Raw genomic sequence first — 20,472 nt, 5'->3', positions numbered from 1 at the left:
AAAGCGAAATTGGGTGTACGTGCATTTGCTGATGCTCTTCTTGTGATTCCAAAGACGCTAGCAGAGAATAGTGGATTTGATGTGATGGTTGGAATGAAGGAGGTATTTGAGGAATAGGACACAATTCTTGACGTGCAACATGAAATTCAGAAGGAGAATATGAAGGGTGGAATTGATATTCTGACTGGCAAGGCAATGTTGCCTTCTATTGAAGGAGTGTGGGATAATTATCGTGTTAAGAGACAATTCATTCAACTAAGTACAGTCATCGCCAGTCAGTTACTCCTGGTGGATGAAGTAATGAGTGCTGGAAAGAATATGGGTCAACAGAGTTCAAATCAAATGGAGGAGGATGTTTGAGTTTAGTTCGGGTATTGGGTTGATGTCTGTTTGTTAAAAGTTATGCGATATTATTTATCGTCTTTCTCAGTTCCAATCGTGAAAGAAACACTTCTATGTCATTCCCGCGGTTCTTTGGATGACATGCAAAGGTTCATTGTTCTTTCTAGAGGTAAGTTAAGGTTCATTTCTGACCTTGGATCAGTTGTTCACCTTGTTTTAGAATGGATGAATGTGTAATTCGTTGTCTCTCTAAGATCAAGAAGGCTACCTCTTGGCGTAATGATAAGGATCTTAGAGATACTATTGATAATATCTGCAGCGCATTAAAGGATGAACGAAAGCGTCTGAAGAAACGAGGAGTGGAGTTTAAGGACACTGATGGAGATAAGTACTGGGGATGTCTTATCCAGGGTTTGGAAAACAAATCGCCTAGTGTGAAGGCTGCTTCAATGGAGGCCATTACGGCTATGATCCAAGAGGGATATCTTCGAGGTGAAGTCGAGCCTCTGCGTCCTCTTCCAGGAAAGGAGGATTATACCATGATGGAGGAAATTGCCAAGAATCTTTGTGAGCAGAAGGATGTAGAAGACGACTCGATGAAGATGTACTTGGCTCAGAGTCTTTCAGAGGTTGTAAAGATGGGAACAGTCAATGGTGACTTCCTTCTGAAATCGATTGATGTCTGTTACCAGATTTATATGGAAGCAGTCTCCGATAATACACGTACAGCTGCTGAAGAGGCTGTGAAGGAGATCATGACGTTCTTAATGCAATCGATGGACTATGTCGATAAGACCAAGGATGCTGAGACAATTACTACTCCAGCTGCGATGACTCCCACTCCTTTCAGCAATGATGAAGATGAAACTGATGATGTGACTCGTGGATTTACAAGTGATTGCATGTATACAGGAGTCGAAATGCAGATGGGTTTCAAGTATGATAATGGTGCTGTTGGTTGGAATCTGGAAATTGAAGAAGAGGAGGAAGAAGAAGAATGTGATGAACAGAAGCTGGATAGTCTTCCCTCTCAACGTCATCGTGATATTTACCTGGTCTTCCGTAGACTATGTGCTATTGCAACAAAGACGGAAGAGGATAGTGATGCTGATAAGATTTTCGCTTTGACAGCTCTTCAAGCTGCTATGGAGAACATCGGAGAAGATTTCAATAAATACAAGGCTTATGTGTATCTTGTTCGTCGCTATTTGCTTCAGAATCTGCTTCAGAATTTCATTTCTAACAATATGGAAGTGGTTGAGGTATCACTTCATATTTTCACTCCTCTTGTGAATAAGTTCCGTATTTTCATTAAGAAAGAGATTGAAGTGTTTATCATTAACATTTTCCTTGTGATTCTAAATTCCCAGAACTCTGCTATGCGTCATAAGGAGATGGTTATCGAAGCCTTTAATGAGATCAATAAGGATCCCAACTTTATGATAGAATTGTTCATTAATTATGATTGTGATATTAACTCTCGATCCATGTATGAAGATGTCGTTCGTACCTTAGCTAATGTTGTTGAAGGTAAGTATAAGGTTGTGACTCGTCGTAAGGAGGAAAATGAAAATGGTGAAGTGGAAGAGATTGTGGAAGAGGAAGATGTGTATCCTGAAGAGGAGACAATTGATGAAGAGTTGCTTCCTGCAAAGCGTATTGCTTTGGATGCTTTGGCTCATATCTTGCAGCCTTTAGCGGAGAAGTGTCATATCACAGAAGCTGAGAACAATAATACGAATACGAACAATGCCTCTAAGGAGGAGGAAGAGGAATTAACTCCTGGATTCACTCCTGTTGTACAGGCTTCTGATACAGATGTGAAGATTAAGGCGGCTACTGATATTCTCCAGAAGTTCGATGAGAAGAAGAAGTATCAGGAAGATATGCAAATGGGATACGCCAAGTTCAACAAGAAGCCTCGTACTGGTATTGAATTCCTTGTCCAAGCAGGTCGTTTGGAGAACACACCTGAGGCTGTGGCTCAGTTCCTCTATAAGAACAGTGATTATCTCGACAAGCGAGAGATTGGAGACTACATGGGTGAACCGAAGGACTTCAATCTGGCTGTTTTGAAGGCCTATGCTGATGGAATCAACTTCCGTGGTATGGACTTTGATATGGGTATTCGAACCTTCCTAGAGCGTTTCCGTCTGCCTGGAGAAGCTCAGAAGATTGATCGTATGATTGAGCGTTTCGCTAATGCATATTGCGAACAGAATCCTGGAGTGTTCGTCAATACAGATGCAGCCTTTGTGCTGGGATACTCTGTAATTATGTTGAACACAGATCTTCATAATCCCAACATTGCTCCTGAGAATCGTATGACACCGGAGGGTTTCATTCGTAATTGTCGTGGTATTAATGATGGAGGTGACTTCCCTCCTGAGTATCTGACTGATATCTATAATCGTATCCAGCAGAATGCTATTTCTCTGAAGGAGGATGATATGGCTCGTCAACAGCAGGAGAAGAAACGATATCGTAACAAGGAGGAACGTCGTCAGAAGGCATTCAGCGTTGAGAAGATGGATATTATGAGCAAGTTGAAGGTGGACATTGATGAAGAAACTACAGAGTACTTCGAGGCTACTGGTAACGAATACATTGGTCCGATGTATAAGATCATGTTCCCAATGGTTATCGATGTGTATGCTAAGGTGCTCGAATTGAGTGATGATGAAGAGGGTATTCAGAACACATTGACGGCTGTGAAGGATTGCTTTGAGATTGCTTGTTCTCTGGGTCTAGATCAGGAACGTGATCGTTCAATGGAGATCTTGAGTGATAACACCTTGTTGAACGAGGTGGAGTGGCTGGAGGTGAAGAACAAGCAGATTGAGATGATTCGTGTGATGTTGGAGCTGGCCCAAAACTTTGGAAACCACATGGGTTCTGCTTGGAAGTATATTCTCACTATTGTCTCGTCTCTTGCTCAGGTCCACTTGTATGGTCTGGAACCCCTGGCTCGTAAGCATCTGGAGGATGACGATGAGAGTGGTCGTGTGAGCCGCAGTGGTGAGTATGTGTTGGTGGAGAAGGCTCGTGAGAAACAACAACTAATCGAGAGTATTATTGATCTGCGTTCATTGGATCGTATCTTCGCAAAGACTGCTAATTTGGATAGTAAGATGATCGTAGAGTTTGTGAAGGCTTTGTGCGATGTATCCCTTACAGAGTTGAAGGCTTCATTGAAGGATGCTCCAGAAGAAGGTGAAGAAGAGGTTGAGGAAGAGGAAGAAGAGGATAAGCGTCCTCGTCTATATCTTATGCAGAAGGTGGTTGAAGTGGCTGATGGTAATATGTACTGTCGTAGCCGTCTAGAATGGTCGCAGATCTGGCAAGTGATGTCGGAGTACTACATTGCCTTAGGATGCTTCCCTATGGGTCAAGTGGCCCTCTCGGCTATCGATGCCTTGAAGCAACTGTCTGTGAAGTTCCTGGACAAGGAAGATCTTCGTGCCTACAACTTCCAGAAGTCGTTCATTCGTCCCTTTGAGTATATCATTTCACGTACTCCAAGTGCTGACACACGTGAGATGATTCTTCATGTTGTCCACAACATTGTACAGACTCGCTCGAAGCAGTTGTCTTCAGGTTGGAAGATTGTGTTCTCAGTATGTACATTCTGTGCTGAGAATGAAGCAGATCCCCTTACAAGTATTGCTTGGGGTATGGCAAAGGAATTGTATGATCGCTACTTCGATTGTATGGTGCCAGAAATGAACGATTTAACAACCACATATTGTGCATTCATTGGTGTAGAAGCAGCCACGATCTCCCAAGAGGCTCGTGAGTATGTTACCAAGTGTGCTGATTCGATTATTGCTGGTAAGATTGTCCCAATGACAGACAATCTCTTCACGGACAGTGATGATCACACCAAGGTGTGGTGGCCTGTGTTTATGGGACTCAGTCGTTACGTGTACAATGATGCTCGCTACTCAGTGCGTAATGACTGCTGTGAGCGTATCTTTAACATCTTCCAGAATGTGTCAGTACACTTCAGCGAGAAATTGTGGGATCTGATTTTCACCGGTTTTATCTTCACCATTTTCGATGGTCCCATGAAGAGTGGTGTTGAAGGCATTAATAGTCTGATGGCTGCTCCTACTGTCGAGGACAAGCCCATTGCACTAGGCAACAAAGCTGAGAATGTCAAGCCATGGCTGCAGACAACAGGAGCATTGGTCATGTACAGTATTGTGCGTTTGTATGTGAAACGTCGTGATCAGATCGCCTTCATGCTGGAAAAGATCTTTGATTTGTTGCAACAGGCGATGCACCAGTCGATTCTGTCACTGGCTCGCGTTGGTGTATTCTGTTTGAAGCAGCTCATGCAGGAAGGAGCTGATACCTATAATGAAGCAATGTGGGATACGATGCTCGGCGAGCTGGAGAAGGCATTTGCTAACAGTATGCCTCACGATCTGGTTCTGGACGCTCGCAAGAAGCTGTATCTCATCTACGACAAGAGTCTGCGTGCTGGTGGCGTGGCTCCGAAGGTGGGAAGATGGGTGCGTACTCCTGTGGGAAATGGCAAGTTGATTGCAGTGGATGATATTTGCGCTACAGTGGAGTTGATCTATGGTAATGCTTACTTCCATAAACTAAGTGAGTTGGAGGATTTGGAGAAACTGAAGAAGGAGAGTGAGAAACTGAAGAAACGTGAGTCGAAGAAATCGAAGGATAGCGATGAGAGTAGTGAATCAAGTGAGGAAGAGGAACCTGTCCAGGAGGAGGAGACGATCAAGCTTGAGAAGACTGATAGCCGTGAATTGACTGTTGATGAAGTGTTGGTCCATACCAAGTCAGTAGTGCAAGAAGACTTGGCTGCACTGATCTCGGAGATCATTGACAATCACTACAAGCGATTCACATTTGTCCAGGTGAAGAAGATGCTAGGTCTGATGCAGCAAGTGGCTGATATGACTCGTGATTTCCATCAAGATATGGAGTTGCGTACGATGATCAAGAAGCTTGGTTATCCGAAGGAGGAGCTGCTTCCTACTCTCATCTATGAGCAAGTGGCGATTGAGAAGAGCATTGTTCATGTGTTATTTGTTCTGTATATGGATACAGAGTGCCCAGATCGTCAGGAATATGCTAATGATGATTTGTTGAAGCGTATGGAATTCCTGTTAAAGGAATATGTGGAGGTGGAGAAGAAGGCCCATACAGAGAAGGGAGAGGAAAAGAAGGAGAATGAGCGAATTGCGACCGCTTCTATTCCATTGATCACCGAAGTGTTGGCGGGCATCAACAGTACGCCTTTCGATAAGTTTACTGCTTATTGTGCTACGTTCTATCCTCTCTTCTTGCTGATGATTCAGTATTCGGGAGAGGCTGTTCGTGAAGGACTGGCTACAGTATTCAGCACAAAGATTCAGAGAATGCTGTTTAAGTAAATTGCGTTATCAACTGGGTTTGTTTTAATAATCAACGTGGCGAAGATCTCATTGAATTGTTCAATCATTGCCAACAGTCATGATATGTGTTAGCATTCTTCTCTTAGTCTATTTATTTGTTCTCTTTTATGTGTCTTCATTTCTACCGAGTAATTATGCAGATGAACACACACTTCATGTTTTGGGAAGAATGCACGTGGGATATGATTATCATGAGTTGGAAGATGGGAGGATTGAATATGTGATGAATAAGAAGTGGATCATCAACCTTGTTTTGTCAATTAGCGAAGATTCTGTATTTCCTCGTATTCCTGTGATTGATCATCGAAGAATTGATTTGCAGCATGTCTTTTATGTCGTCTCCAAGAAAACGTATGAACGGAACCGAAACGCATTTTCTCAACTTGGAGACTCCGTGAATGTGACGATTACAAACTTTGTGGATGATCATGATTACCTACCAGTATTATTGAGTTTCTATTACAAAAGTGATGCCTCTATAATTGTAAAGGTGAATGGAACAAATGAAAATGATATGGCGGATGAACTTTCAATGTTTATTATGAAGTCATATTATGCCCAGGATTCGGATTCTGATAATACTGTTATCAGTGGAACGATGAAGTCTATGGGAAATAGTACTTCATTTATCTGTCTGTCAAATACTGCTTTGCGACGACTGATTATGAATACAAACATAACCTTTTCGTCTCCATCTCTATTTTCGAGTCTTCATAGGGTAACAATTCCCTCTTTTCCTTGGACTCATGTTCATCTCCCTTCATCCAACCCATTATCGTCGAATCAAATTGTCATTCCGATGGAAGAACAAAAATGCGCACCGTTGGAGGTTACTCAGAATGGTTCAATCACTGTCTTCATTCGTACCTACCAACGGAACTATCTTCAAAAACAGATTGCAATGTTGCTAAAGCAAACAAAACCTCCTCAGATCATTGTAGTTGTTCAGAATCGGAATCTTGTAAATTTATCGTATGAAACATTGATTAGGAAAATTGGTAAGGGTGTAAAACTAATCTATATTTGGAACTACAATTGGAATGCGTTTTTCCATTTTTCTTATATGATTAGTGGGCTGATGCCAACGGATTTTAGTTTTACTTTTGATGACGACCAACTTCTAAATAAGCCATCAACGCATGAGCAGGTGATGTCGTTATTGATAACAGACCCTGCTATTTATAGTATGCGAAAGTGGTGTTGGTGTAAGAAATTCTACTCTGATCGAAAAATGCAAACGTGTGTACGTCAGTGCACTAAGAACACCGATTTAGTGGTGAATCCTTTCTTTTCGTATTCGTCTGTAGCAAAGTATATGTGGAGATACGATATTCCAACATATTATTGCTGTGAGGAAATGTCATATCTCTTGTCCGCTAACATTGAATGCGGAATTAAATGGCATTATTTGTATATGGAGTACGAGTCATACCAGCGGGATAACAAAGACAGATCTAAAGATAGCTATACAATTGCATTAAAGAAGAGAGTAAACTGGAAGAGAATCGAGCATGATGCTATGAGCTATTACACACATGCTGGATATGTACCAGAGTTACGATATGACCCACGCTTTCTTCAGTTCCAGAAGCCTGTCTTCAGGGACAAGAATTAGTAAATCCTCAGAGAGCACTTCCATAACTGGGAGATACTTAGTAATGCCCTAAGTCTTGATGGATTGTTTGTGAATACATACAATGTTGATTTATGGGGAAGATGATTCAATATTTGATACTTATGGAACCACTGTTCATACATTCTAGTCAGAAAAGCTACATCAAAGAAATCTATTCAATGATTCCTCTGTATGTGATCAAGTGAAAACAGTAAACTCCCTTCTAATCGGTGTTATAGAATATCATTCCTACTCCTTATTCTAATTCCTGTCCATTCGCAGAGTATGACTTGCTGGAAACAAATTCATTGTAGTAATTCAGATATTGGAGGATACATCTTTCAGAGACTTGGTAGACAACCATCCAGAACAGAAATGGTTTATTAACTTTTATGCTCGGGTAATTCTATGAAATCAATCCTGATTGTAGTGGGGACCTGCTAGTAAGCAGTTTGAGTCTTCTTGGAGATATTTGGCAGAACATGATGATTCAGGTGTCTTGTTTGGTGAGGTGGATGTTATGGCAGAGCGATTGCTTGTCAATCGCTTCCAGATCTCCCATTATCCAACGATTCTATTCATAACAAATGTATTGGTTGTTTAAATGAATCATTCATAGGGAACTATGATTGATTATTCTGGGAAGAGGAGTATGGAAGAAGTAACTCGGTTTTTGCATGGAGAGTTGGTAGTAGGACCGTATCTTTCTTTGTAGATACAAGTCATTTGAGTCTCAACCCCTTCCCTTTTATCCGTCTCGGATGATGGTTATAGTTGAGGAAGTATTGGATTGCATTAGTTATCTGTAGAAGGTGGTACAAAATATGAATCAGTGGTTATTTGAGCATTGCATGGTTGTATGTGTGTTGCTTATTGGATGTGGCGCATTTTTAGGTAGTCTGTATATGTACCTACTATTGTATTTTATTTATGTGACCATTGAGGAGGAAGATTGAATAATAGGATTACGAAAAGGATATTGAAGATGTGGATGAAGAAGGAAAAACTGAAGAAAAACAGAACACTAGCGAAGCAACCCAAGATGCAACTGTACAGGGAGAGACTAACTCTTCAGGTGCTCAAGAATAAACACTATAGAAAACAATCCTGTTTGTAACACACTTTTTTGACACTTCCTTAGTCGAGATCTTCACGAACACATTCTTTCGGATTCTATTTTCATCTGACAATTCTGAGTCATTCATATAAATATATCCATATCCAAACATCTCTGAAGAATGACTCACTATCATCTCAAGTATTTCATCTTTATTCACTACTATCACTCCAAAAGATGGATCAAGAGTGATATTCATGCGATTCATATCGCTTTCCAAATCATCCACAAGAATCCGTTCCACCTCGACTTCATGATCATTCTCTGTTTTCATCAAATCACATACTCCCTTTGCAAACAATCGGCGAATGCAGGATTCTCCAATTCCAGAAGAAATGCAAGCACACTTCGAATCGCACCAGATTCCTGCTCCAGGAATACTACACAACCCAGAACGGCCTGGGATACTCATCCAGTTACCTCCACTACTTCCTGCAGCAACAATATCTGTCTCATTGAGAACAATACAACCAACCGTATCATAGACATCCGTTTCATGTTTTCGTTTAATCATATGTAAATATTTTTCACCCTCTTCACGACGCTTTTGAGGAATAGCAACAGATTTCAAGAGGCCCCGTTCTTCTGCATACTGTCGAATACTGGGACCACATAAAATGCATGGACGTATCAAATATCCATATTCTAAACCAAGTATCGATTCACACAACAACGAATAAGCAATATCTGATGGGTTTGATATACCTGGAGCTGATGAAACAACTCCCAAAGCCCCAGTCGATCCATCCATCATGATAGCATCAGTTTCAATATGTAAGTCCTAGTTATTATAAGTGTCCACAGCACTCATACTCGATTGAGTGCACTTCCACAGCCCGAATTTACAAGTCCAGATGATTCTAAGACTCCCATAACTGCAGTTGCTGCTGAAAGATTCTTTTGAGTAGAGTTGCTCTGAGATGAATAGGTTTGAATCCCCTTTAGTAAAGCTCCTTGGATGAGCATCATGTATGCTTAGAATCATATAAAATCACTACTTCTAACAGGGAAGATTCTTCTTCGAATAGTGACCGGCTCCGATATGAACAACGATCAACACCATAGGAAGAACGATTTAGTGATGTTACCTTCTATCACCAATCCAGACAAGAAAAAGTAAAACGAAAGAAATGAGATATGATGTGCAACATAATACATTTCGACAGTCTTTAACTATTGTATGTTTCAAGAAGAGATCTCCAGATCGTCTCAAGTGTTCTTCATTTCTCAATCGGAGAGGAAGAATGCTCGATTTCAACGATATATGGAAGATGCACATACAATTATTCCTCGATTAGGTGGGAATGACGATACTTTTTTCGCTGCTGTTTATGATGGTCATGGAGGTAATAACGGGATTGTTGCTTGAATCGTAGGAAGAGAAACAGCAGACTATGTAAGCAACCACCTTCATTTGAACCTATTGAAAGCTATGGAAGCAGAAGCATTGACAACAATGGAGAAACGATTAGAATATGCTTTTTTTCTAACAGATATGGAATCAAAAAATGAAGATATGAGAAATAGTGGATGTACAGGAGTATGTGTTATAATTCTGAATGAAGATGGAAAACGGATGTTATATTCAGCAAATGCGGGTGATTCTCGATCTGTTCTATACACAAACGGTACTACTATTCGTTTGTCTTTCGTCGGAGTTGTTTGTGTGTATAATGGATAGGATCACAAAGCTACAGATCCAGATGAAGAGAAACGAGTCATAAGTCTTGGCGGGTTTGTTATGAAGCAACGAGTCTTGGGTATCTTAGCAATTTCTCGTAGTTTTGGTGACCATTCGTGCAAGCAATATATCACAGCAGAACCATACGTTCGTTCTATGGAACTGACAAAGGACAGCGAATTTCTGGTACTGGCTTGTGATGGAGTATTTGATGTGCTTTCAGATGAAGATGTAACGCGGATTGTGAAGGAGGAAGTGGCGAATGTGAGTGTTGTATATGACTGTGAGTGTAGGGCAATATAGATAACTGTGCTGAGAAGTTGATTCAAGAGTCTGTGGATCGAGGCTCAACAGATAATATTACTGCAGTAGTGATTGGATTGAAACCAACAAGTGAATGGGCAGCTGTATAGCGTGTTTGTAATAAACAAGCAACAGTAATTTCTGGATGAACAAAACTTCTTTTACTAGTGAGACAAACGGATTGGAGGAGTACACAGGACAAATGAATTGTTTCTCTGGAATCCAAGGGAGTACATCCAAGCAAGAAATAGGAATACGTTTAATAAACCCAAGAACCTCTTTATCATAGCGTAAGAGAGTTTCCAATAACCTTTTCACTTCTTCTGGTGATCGACCTAGTGATATAAATGATGGAGAAAGTAATTGTTCAATGCATGTAGCTCGATTTCGTTTCTGCTATCCATCAATTCGTCTCTCCATAATCCTACCATAGATATTATCTTGTAGTTTTCATTCTTCTTCAGAACAGTATGATATATTTCATTCAAATGATATTCATCAGGAATGGAATATTCAGATGCTTTACGAGAAAGATACCTTGATACACGCTCTTGAAAATAACGATCCAATGAATCAATTTCTAGTTTCTGCAAACATGCCTGAACACGAGTTACATTCGTAGTAACACATTGCATCAATGCTACACAAATTGTTGGAATAAGCGTCTCAATTCTATTCTTGTAGGCAATGAAAGGAGCATTCATATTACTGAAGAGATCTTGAAAGGAAAACTGCAAATGAGGATCTAATTGTTGCTGTTTGATCCATTCTGTAAAATACTTGTTAATTTGAATACAGAATGCGTGAAAAAATGACTACAATTCATTGGATAATCCAATTCTACTTCATAACAACTATTCTCTCGAAGAAGTTCACGGAGAAAGGAAAAGCACTCCTTTTTAGACTATAGGTTATTCTTGGAGTAAAGGAGCACAGAAACATTCTTTCTAATGAACAAGGCAATCGAGAGACCAATATTATAAGTTTCCATAATCTTCTTTACCTGGTTCCACATTTCATCGAGGATTATGTCAATTGATTGCTAGTTGTAATTTCCATCGAATACGAATACACTACGACTCCGCAATTGATGAAGGGTTGTACGCAAATACTCACACTGATGTTGAAGAGATGTTGTAGTGTCCAGTGTCAGTTGATCTCCCAAACCGAGAGTGTCTGCTGCTTGTTGAAAGGAGGCATACAAATGGTTTCGAAGATAAAACAACTGAAACTGCTTCTAAGAGTAAGAGAAGAACATCGCAAACGACAGCGAGAAGAATAGAATCGGCATATTCAAACAACTTTGAAGGATCATTAATACCACGCAATGATATTTCCTCGATGATTTGAACTGGAAAAGAATAAATAATCTACAACTCAGTACACAAACACAGTACACACAGTAGTTACATCAACACCCATACTGTTACACGTTCTTTTCAACCGTTGTATCCTTGATTCAATCAAATGTGTAGGAATTCCCTTCTATTCATCAAAACTAGCGATAATTCCGACACAAATTGCTTCAGCTTGTTCTTTTATATATTTCACAGTAACTTTTATGAACTTATCAAGCTGCGACCTGGTGAACTCATCATCCACCTTCTGACGACAACATTCTTCTTTAATTGTATTTAACGATACTTCAAACGTTTTCTGAACAATCTTCTCATCCATGTGAAACTGTTTAGTATTACTTAGAATTAATTGATTCCCGTGGTTATACGAAATGTGTTAAATGAACAGTTGTTACGAGTCACGTCATTTCTTCTTGTATTCATTGTATAATCATTATGGACAAACTGTTGGACATGTACGTCACGAAACTCAAAAAGCATTGGGTGGACAATAAGAATTATATACATTGACCATAGAAACAGCATCAGTCACATATCTTTAGATAATGTTTATCAAAGAAGAATCTATGAACTATTATTCCTTGCTAAAGTGGCATCAAAAGCTGTCATGATAGAACTAGCACTCTTCAACGCTAACATATCAAATTAAAAAGAATGACTCTACGTTTTGAAACTATTTCTAAGTCCTAGAAATGAAGATTTGTCGAGTAAGAAGAATAAAACCTCATTTTGGTGCATCCAATCATTGATAAGTCAAAGGATAAGGTTAATCATACTTCTTTATGGCTCGTTCTGAAAAAGCACAAAAGGCTTTTGACAAATTAGTTCGTGATACTTCTGGATTTGAACCTTCACTTAAGAAGTTCATCTCGCAATACATGAGTTTGTGTATCGATGTGGTAGTTATTTGGATTCTCTTTTTCGCTCTTGGTCTACCAATGGTTATCAAATACGGTTACTCTTCAGAGGTTGATCGTGTCAAGTGAGAGCCTCTGTAATCTTTTCAGTGTAGAATAGATAACATGAGTCAGACTGCTACTGGTTCCATTGCTTCAGGTGTCTATGGCTCGGGAGTCTTTCCGTTTAGCCTATTTTTATTTATTGTATCGACCGCACTGCTTATCAAAGAATTGGTAGGACAATATGACTGTTGTGATTGTAGGTGTGTTACTTTAAGTATCCTTCAGTCAAAGAACTGGAACGACGTGTGGATGTGATGATAATCGAAAAGAGACTTGGGTCGATGAGACAGATGAGTTCTCTTCATAGGGAGTAGGATTTGTGTATTCATCTAAATGAATTAGGGATATGATGTCAATTGGTGTGGAAGCCGCTTCGTTGAATCCTGCTGATTAATCAAAAAAGCCATTATGTTTGTTGCATTACTTGTTTATGGTCTAGCTTTGTTATTGTATTTGAATCGATCTTCAAAGTCAAATCATCTATGCGAATAGTAGAAAAGGGGAAACACGGGGAAACAATCAATAACAATGACTGAGAAAGTTGGAACTAAGAAATCAACATCTAGAAAGATTCTAGATAAGTTGATGCAGTTCCATCTACCCATAATTCTTGTTTTAGCGATTGTCATTGGCATTGCATTTCCAGCTCCTGGTAATTGTCCTACCTTTTCTTTATCACTTAGGACTCTTCTTATCGGATACTATCTTCACGAAGTTTTGCGTGTTTATGATCTTCATCATTTCTGGTTTAAGACTCGATATTAGTTCAGTGAAAGAAGCTATGAAGTACTGGATTGTAAGCCTAGTGTTGTTGGTTGATCATAGCATTTTATCGCTGGAGTCATCTTTATTTTGATTGTTACGCCGGTTGCTGGTTACTTTGTTTTAAAGATCCCTCTGGAACCAGAAGAGCTGAAGATTGGAATTGCAGTGATGTGTTGTGCTCCTACAGTCCTGGCTTCTTCTGCCATTCTCGCAGATCAGGTAGTTTTATCTCTATGTGTTAAGAGTAGTGTGGAGGCAGTTTCCCTCTTGCTCTACTGTTGTCTGTGGGAACGAATCTCCTAGGCGTATTTATTTCTCCACTTTCTGTTTCGATCCTGTTTCGTAGTAGTGGGTTTAAGGTCCAATTGGATGTCACGAGTCTTCTTATCGAACTACTCTTAACAATTGCTTTGCCTATGGTGATAGGATATGTAATTCCGAATAGTGCTGTTATTGTAGACATTGCAAGCAACAATTCCTGCCGTAGCCAAGTTTGTTAAAAAGGCTTCCAACATATTAAAGGTTCTTTCTTCATTGTTTTTGTGTATGGTTCCTTGGGTGAAGATGAGTGCTTCTCGAGATCGTCTTCTCTCGTTGGATTTGCTTAGTTTACTTTATTCTTTAATTCTTATTTTCGTTGTTCACTACATGTACCAATAAGGAAATGGTATTATTATATAGTTTCCTCATTCTCACCTATCTTCTATGTTTAGTGACAAAGACACCCCTTCCAGCAATGAAAGCCTTGACATTAACGTGTTCTATGAAAACTCTTCCTATTGCTATGACAAGTAGAAATTAATGGTTTGATGTTCTTTAGTTATTTCGTTTTTGCCTGAGAGCATGGGTAGTCAGGGCATTTTGCTTGTGCCTGCCATCTTGTTCCATTTTTTCCAATTATTGAATTGTTCTTTTATCACTGTGAAGTGGACCCCAAAGGAAGTGGAAAAGAAACCTGAGGGTAAAAAGGAAATGAAAGTAAAAATGGAAGAACCACATGTCATTCCTTCAAAGACCACTCATCCAGAAAATGACCACTACAGTGTTTGTTAACAAAGACAATAACTATGATACAAATGATGATACTAATCCCACTCATGACGACAAAACCAGATTCGTTCACATCTAATTCTTCTTGGCCTTCTCAGCAGCAATAGCAGCAGCACGGATGCTGAGCTTACGCTGAGTCTTGAGTCCCATAATACCACCACCCCACTTCTTGGTCTCAGCATACTTGGTAGTNAATGACTCCTGAAGAGAATTGAGAGCAGCCTCATCCTCAGGATTCACTCCAGTCAAGCACACACAAGTAGCGGTCTTCTGATGGACCAGAGCTCCCAGTCTCGCCTTACCCTTCACAATTGCATATGATACGCCCATCTTGTGGCACAGAGCAGGCAACCACATCACCAACTCCAGAGGATCAACATCGTCAGCAATCAGAACCAACTTAGCCTTCTTCTTCTCAACTAGCTTTGTCACGTTGTTCAGACCATACTTCACAACAAAAGGAGCACGCTTCTCCTCCACAGGCTTTCCCTCACTCTCAGCCTTGGCCTTTGCCATCAGACGGGCCTTCTTCTCAGCAGCAGTCTCAGGAGAATACTTGGACAGGAGACGGAACACTTCAGCAGCTTGGTTCTTGTCCAAGGTGTTCTTGAACTGATTCACAGTGGGAGGAACCTTCAGACGCTCGCTCAGCACCTTACGTTGTCTCTGGAGAACAATGTAACGAGGCCACTTGAGGAAACGGGACAAATCAGACTTGTGCTACCAATCACTCCCTATCAACACATCACCCTACCATAATATCACCACCAATCTTGAAAGACTTGGGAGTGGGAGCAAAGATGGGATTCGCAACAGGAGCAGCTTTCTTAGCAGGAGCCTACGCCAATTAGCATTTCCTATCCAATTTCATCATACCATTGTTTTCGATTCGATCGTCAATGAATTCTGAATTGAGAAAATGGATGGTGTGAAGATGGGGTAAGAAGTGAAGAATCGATGTGATTCAAGAATGCTTTTTGGATTTGAATCGTTTCAATCCCCCTAGATGAAACTTCTATTTGAATCATTTCAAATCGTGAATTGAAGGAAAAATAAACCTCATAATCCATTAGCACATCGATAACAAACACAAAGACTAAATTAAAGTATTCATTTCTGTCCTTGCCGCATTGCAGCAAACGCTGTCTTTAACATCTTCTTCTGTTGGCGTTTTGCATTCTTCATCTCCTTTACCTGTTGCTTTCTCAACCGTTTCTCCTCTTTGGTTTCTCCCTTATTTCGTTTCTCTCCCAAATTCTCAACAGGAACCAGATATTCTTCCTCCTCTTCTTCCTGAGGCTTTCTACGAATCACTTCATTTCTATATCCATACTCTTCTCTCGGAACAATAGGCAGCCCCGTCTTCTTAGAAATACCGATCTTCTTTGGAGCACTACAGGTCAGCCAACTCCAGAACATCTACATCACCACCTTCGGATGATTCAATAAATTGCTGTACGTGCTGCAAATTGACTCACAGTCCATATCATCTCGAGGAGGCTTCGCATATTCCATTTCAATCAATTCTCCAATCTCTTCTTCCTCTTCCTCGATCTCCTCCTCATCCTTCGTCTCACTTTCATTCTCTTTTACACCATCTTCTGCTATGATCTGATTATAAGTCCTGGTAGGACGAGAATCATCACGAACATGACTCCAGTTCTCATATCCATCCTTCTTTTCCTTGGCCTCATTATCTAGAAATTCATCTAATGCATCCTACATAACAGATCCCTCTTAGTACATACCTGGAACAAAACATCATCCATCGTCAAATGGCCTCCTTCTGCTTCTTCATCCTCATCTTCACTGTATTGATTTATCACCTAGAGATCACACCATTCCATTACTCTCACAATATTGAATTGCTTATCAATATCTCGATCCCCGCGATTCTCCACTTCTGGGGGTTCCTTACGGATCTCCTCAGCGTAACGATCTTCTGTGAGTTCCACTTTACTTTTCTCTCTTTCTTCTCGTTGCTTCAATAAATTCCGAATATGAGCATCAAAATCAAAATCATCTCCTCCTTTATCCTCGATAGCCTGTTGTACGAAATCATCCGGAATAAATCCTTCTTCTTTCTGATCATCATCATCCCAATCCTCAGCATCAATAGCATCCATTGCCGCCAACAGCTCAGGATCTACCTCCTCATACTTTAGATTCACAGCCTTCGGTAACTGGACTTTTCGGAACTCCTCCGGAAGCAAATCATCCTCAATCTGTATACTGGACTAGTTCTGATCCACAACCCATAGAAATACCTCCTCAATCTCCTGAATCGCTCCTCCGGGGGCAATGAAGATTCCAGGACCTGCTGCCTTCATATGAGCTTCATAGTCGGTTCCATCAAGAGGAAGACCGTTTTCATCTGTTGTCTCACCATAAATACGTCCAGGTGCTCGTTTCATATAGGACTCTTCTTCCGACTCTTCGTCAGAATACTCATCATAGTATTCATAGTCATATTCACCATAATCATCACCTTCAGCATATCTTGGTTGAATCTGACTTCCAATAAGAGAACTCTGACAAATTAGCAAAACGAGCAAACTCTTACTATCGAACCCTCCGCTCCTTTCGGGACAAGGACATTCGGTGTAGCACCTTCTTCATAGTAGAGGTGATCTGAACGACTTCGATTCACAAGAAGAAAAACCTGTGCTGTCTTTTTATCAAACTTCTTCTTTCTCTATGTAATTAGATTAGGGATACAGTGGCTGTACCATGAGAAAATGGGTTTCAAAATTTGCACTATGGAAAATGGAATTGTGAAGATTAGAAGAAATATTGGAATTCCGAATTTGCATCCAATCAATGATGAGCATGAAATGAAGTGGTCCTAAGCAAGCCTCCATCTATGAACTAGATTGGTTATAAAATCATGTATCATTAGCGAACAACCTTGATTCTCCTAAGGAACTTACAAATGTAATAAAAACCAATCGAGACATCAGAATATGCAATCATTTCAAAGACTATTTTCTGTCGTTATTCTTCTCAAAGGAGTTTCATTCCACGTGCTTCCGCCTTTCATTGTTTTGGTTTTTATAGTAATCCGATAATTTTTGATGGACGCTGAGTTGTACTTAAGTAAGTTATCAGAAGAGAGTAGTGTATGGATTGAAATCGTTGTTTGAGTGTAGTGGTGTAAATCTGGTTTTGAAGGTCTCTGCTTGGATGCTATTGATGGGTACTGGTGGGGAATATTAATTGAAGTAATTATTTTCTTCTTCTCGTTTATCCTTCTGGGATCAGCATGAATACACATCGGTATTGATTTCTAGATTTGCGATGAGTTCCTTGTTCCTAGCCTGGAAATTATGTGTGTTAAACTGAACTTAAAAGAAGATGTGGCTGGTGCCTCGTTTATGGCCTTTGGTGCCTCCGCCCCTGAGATTGTCATTAGTATTATTACCACAATTCAGGGAGGAGATAATGTTGATATTGGTGTTGGCTCCATTATTGGGTATATCCTCCTATTTCCCCTCATTTCTAGATCTGGAATGATTGGACTCATGCTAATTCCTGGTATTTGTGGTGTTTCTAGCAAGAGTGACCTAATTCTGAAACGTCGACCGCTTACACGAGATGTTATCTTTTATGTTTTCTGTTTGGGTGGATTAGTGTTCTTCTTGATGGATGAGTACATCTATCCCTTAGAAGGTATATATCTCTTGTTAATCTATATTGCTTATGTTTTGTTGCTTGTTTTTGCTCCTATGGTACGTCGTAGTTATCGTATCAAGAATCATGTAAGCTAGTACTCTTATTCTCACACATAGTTAATCGATCCCAATATCACTACGTCATTCATCAAACAGGAGGGTTTGGATTCAGATGAAGAACGAACTTATGAGCCTATTGCATCTCTTCAGCCTATTGACCAGGAAGTGGCTTTTGAAGAGTCATTCAATCCAGTTGATATGAACACTCCTCTCACTGTTGGAGCGAAAGTCAAATCATCCATCTCGAGTATTGATGATATACCAACCTAAGGAGTAGAATTCTTTGGCTGTCTTGGGAACATTTACAAGAACTATCTGGAACGTGTAGTTTCATGGTTCTTTAATCATGTTATTGTGAAATCAACACACAACACACCTTCTGAGAATCTTTATCCATTGACATTCCTCCTCTCTATCTTCTGGCTAGCTATTACTACTTATGTGATGAGTGCTGTCTGTCAGCGATGGGTTGCGCTTATTAAGGGATTGGGCTACATATCCTTTGTTCATCTTATCATTTAGTCTCTTCATTCCACTCTCCTGCTATAGGAACTCTTGTAGGTATGGTTCTTATCAGTCTTGGAGCAGCCATTGCAGATATTATGCAATGCTATATTGTGTCTCGCAAAGGTTATGGGTCGATGGCTATTAGTAATTCTATTGGCTCTCAGATCCTCAATATTTGTGTAGGATTGGGCTTACCTTGGCTTATTAAGGGTATGCTCTCTGGAGAAGGAGTTTGGATCCCTGGATCTTCCACTGTATCCAAAGCTGGCATCCTTCTTGCTGTTGGATCATTGCTATTGATTGGAATTACATTGGTTCCTGCTCTCATCTTCAAAGAAGATAAGGCTCGTCTTGGACAGTAAGCCAAAGATTGAGAGGTGATGTGTAGAGGAAAAGGTCTCATTCTAATCTTGACTTATGTGGTTGCTATTGTTGTATACGCATTTATCTCACTGCGTTCTTAATTGCTGTTATTCTCCTCTTTGTTAAAATTGATCACTTTTGACTGAAATAAAAACATCTTCTCTTTCTTTTCAAGTCACCTTCTAGACACAGATCATTGCGAAAGCATTGATGCAAAGTCCCAGTGTTACTATTCCTTTCCTTGGACATCATGATGTGTTTCCTCTAGAAATGTTGGATACACACATAAAACAGTCAATAATGCTGTTTTTGGATATATCCTGATGAATGGAAGTTTGGGGACGAAGTTCCTTGACAACAAGTCCCTTCAATCCATGCAACTGTTAAAGCACTTCCTGAAATTAGAGATGAGCTCTTTGATGATAGTTTGTGGAAAGAAGTGATATCACGCGATTTTTATCCAAGTAACATATTGAAAGTGGAATTCAATTGAAGGCAGCAGGGTATGGAATACTCTAGACCATAGTAATGAGAAAATGATCTCTCTCTATGTTCAAGTGTATGGAGTTGGATTTTGTTTCTATCATAGGATGAATCAGCGTAAGTTTCTTGGAAAGCAACTTTCGGAAGATATCGAGAAGAAGGAGAAGGTGAATCAGTTTCTAGTAGTTCATGAAATGGCGTATAATGTAGAAATCGCAAGAGCGCTTAAGAATATTATACTTAATTGTGAACATCTTGTTGACATGGCTGAGCCTCCCTTATCTTTGTGTCCTCCAAGTGATTGTTCTCTTCTGTTACTATCAGAATATCGTGATTGTTATCATTCTGCTGTCAATGTAGATTCGGAGTCTCACCCTTGCCTTTATACCAATTTTCTTGATGCTTCTTATACTCTTAGCAGATGTAATCCTTAACTTCATTGCATGGCTAGCCAGTCAATTCAATGTTGAAACAGGGATTCTAGCTCACCAGTGGGAGAATATGGGATACACATTTGTTAAATTCACATATGAGCAACTATACCAGGAACGAAAACGAAGCTTTGCCTACATTATATCAATTATGTTGCTAGTTCTTCTCTTTTTCGTGTTTCTAGGTCTTCGAGTTGACAGAGTTATCAAATGGTCCTGGATTTTTGTCTTCCTCCCGCTTTGGCTATCTTTCGTTGTCATCTTCCGCTCGGTTCCCGTACAGAACTGGAGTGGTCCGTAAGGAACTGAGACTGATTGTTCATCTAGAGCTCATT

General features: G+C 40.0%; 8 protein-coding genes across 8 annotated transcripts; 6 read left to right on the top strand and 2 right to left on the bottom strand.

The window, feature by feature from the left end:
- Nucleotides 1–300: 300 nt before the first annotated feature.
- JH06_3773 (brefeldin A inhibited guanine nucleotide-exchange protein) lies at nucleotides 301–5,750 on the top strand (the record flags this gene model as incomplete). Its single annotated transcript, XM_014672100.1, has 3 exons — nucleotides 301–354; nucleotides 401–438; nucleotides 563–5,750. 3 exons carry the CDS (start codon nucleotides 301–303, stop codon nucleotides 5,748–5,750), a joined length of 5,280 nt encoding a protein of 1,759 aa, XP_014527586.1.
- Nucleotides 5,751–7,565: 1,815 nt separating this feature from the next.
- Nucleotides 7,566–8,475, top strand: JH06_3772 (thioredoxin-like protein; the record flags this gene model as incomplete). Its single annotated transcript, XM_014672099.1, has 9 exons — nucleotides 7,566–7,588; nucleotides 7,626–7,669; nucleotides 7,701–7,786; nucleotides 7,817–7,975; nucleotides 8,006–8,055; nucleotides 8,102–8,168; nucleotides 8,196–8,243; nucleotides 8,285–8,305; nucleotides 8,350–8,475. 9 exons carry the CDS (start codon nucleotides 7,566–7,568, stop codon nucleotides 8,473–8,475), a joined length of 624 nt encoding a protein of 207 aa, XP_014527585.1.
- JH06_3771 (threonine aspartase) lies at nucleotides 8,466–9,472 on the bottom strand (the record flags this gene model as incomplete). Its single annotated transcript, XM_014672098.1, has 2 exons — nucleotides 8,466–9,284; nucleotides 9,317–9,472. The coding sequence occupies 2 exons, from the start codon at nucleotides 9,470–9,472 to the stop codon at nucleotides 8,466–8,468; spliced, it is 975 nt and encodes a 324-aa protein (XP_014527584.1).
- Nucleotides 9,473–9,767: 295 nt separating this feature from the next.
- Nucleotides 9,768–10,597, top strand: JH06_3770 (protein phosphatase 2C related protein; the record flags this gene model as incomplete). Its single annotated transcript, XM_014672097.1, has 4 exons — nucleotides 9,768–9,849; nucleotides 9,880–10,160; nucleotides 10,185–10,457; nucleotides 10,478–10,597. The coding sequence occupies 4 exons, from the start codon at nucleotides 9,768–9,770 to the stop codon at nucleotides 10,595–10,597; spliced, it is 756 nt and encodes a 251-aa protein (XP_014527583.1).
- Nucleotides 10,598–12,627: 2,030 nt separating this feature from the next.
- On the top strand, nucleotides 12,628–13,201 carry JH06_3769 (hypothetical protein; the record flags this gene model as incomplete). Its single annotated transcript, XM_014672096.1, has 4 exons — nucleotides 12,628–12,827; nucleotides 12,858–12,978; nucleotides 13,008–13,117; nucleotides 13,150–13,201. 4 exons carry the CDS (start codon nucleotides 12,628–12,630, stop codon nucleotides 13,199–13,201), a joined length of 483 nt encoding a protein of 160 aa, XP_014527582.1.
- A 191-nt stretch (nucleotides 13,202–13,392) lies between these two features.
- On the top strand, nucleotides 13,393–14,625 carry JH06_3768 (putative sodium metabolite cotransporter chloroplastic; the record flags this gene model as incomplete). Its single annotated transcript, XM_014672095.1, has 7 exons — nucleotides 13,393–13,459; nucleotides 13,491–13,603; nucleotides 13,633–13,791; nucleotides 13,821–14,003; nucleotides 14,032–14,222; nucleotides 14,254–14,363; nucleotides 14,393–14,625. 7 exons carry the CDS (start codon nucleotides 13,393–13,395, stop codon nucleotides 14,623–14,625), a joined length of 1,056 nt encoding a protein of 351 aa, XP_014527581.1.
- Nucleotides 14,626–15,732: 1,107 nt separating this feature from the next.
- JH06_4559 (hypothetical protein) lies at nucleotides 15,733–17,220 on the bottom strand (the record flags this gene model as incomplete). The annotated part of the gene is given in 6 exon segments (XM_014672103.1): nucleotides 15,733–16,015; nucleotides 16,046–16,341; nucleotides 16,371–16,448; nucleotides 16,473–16,859; nucleotides 16,890–17,180; nucleotides 17,194–17,220. 6 exon segments carry the CDS (start codon nucleotides 17,218–17,220, stop codon nucleotides 15,733–15,735), a joined length of 1,362 nt encoding a protein of 453 aa, XP_014527589.1.
- A 476-nt stretch (nucleotides 17,221–17,696) lies between these two features.
- On the top strand, nucleotides 17,697–19,222 carry JH06_4558 (sodium potassium calcium exchanger; the record flags this gene model as incomplete). The annotated part of the gene is made up of 7 exons (XM_014672102.1): nucleotides 17,697–17,741; nucleotides 17,772–17,843; nucleotides 17,913–18,094; nucleotides 18,125–18,380; nucleotides 18,411–18,600; nucleotides 18,631–18,801; nucleotides 18,876–19,222. 7 exons carry the CDS (start codon nucleotides 17,697–17,699, stop codon nucleotides 19,220–19,222), a joined length of 1,263 nt encoding a protein of 420 aa, XP_014527588.1.
- Between the last annotated feature and the right edge of the window lie 1,250 nt (nucleotides 19,223–20,472).

Source organism: Blastocystis sp. subtype 4, assembly GCF_000743755.1.
Source record: "Blastocystis sp. subtype 4 strain WR1 chromosome Unknown seqid_0114, whole genome shotgun sequence".
NCBI classification, from domain to species: domain Eukaryota; class Bigyra; order Opalinata; family Blastocystidae; genus Blastocystis; species Blastocystis sp. subtype 4.
This window is presented reverse-complemented; position numbering and strand designations above follow the sequence as displayed.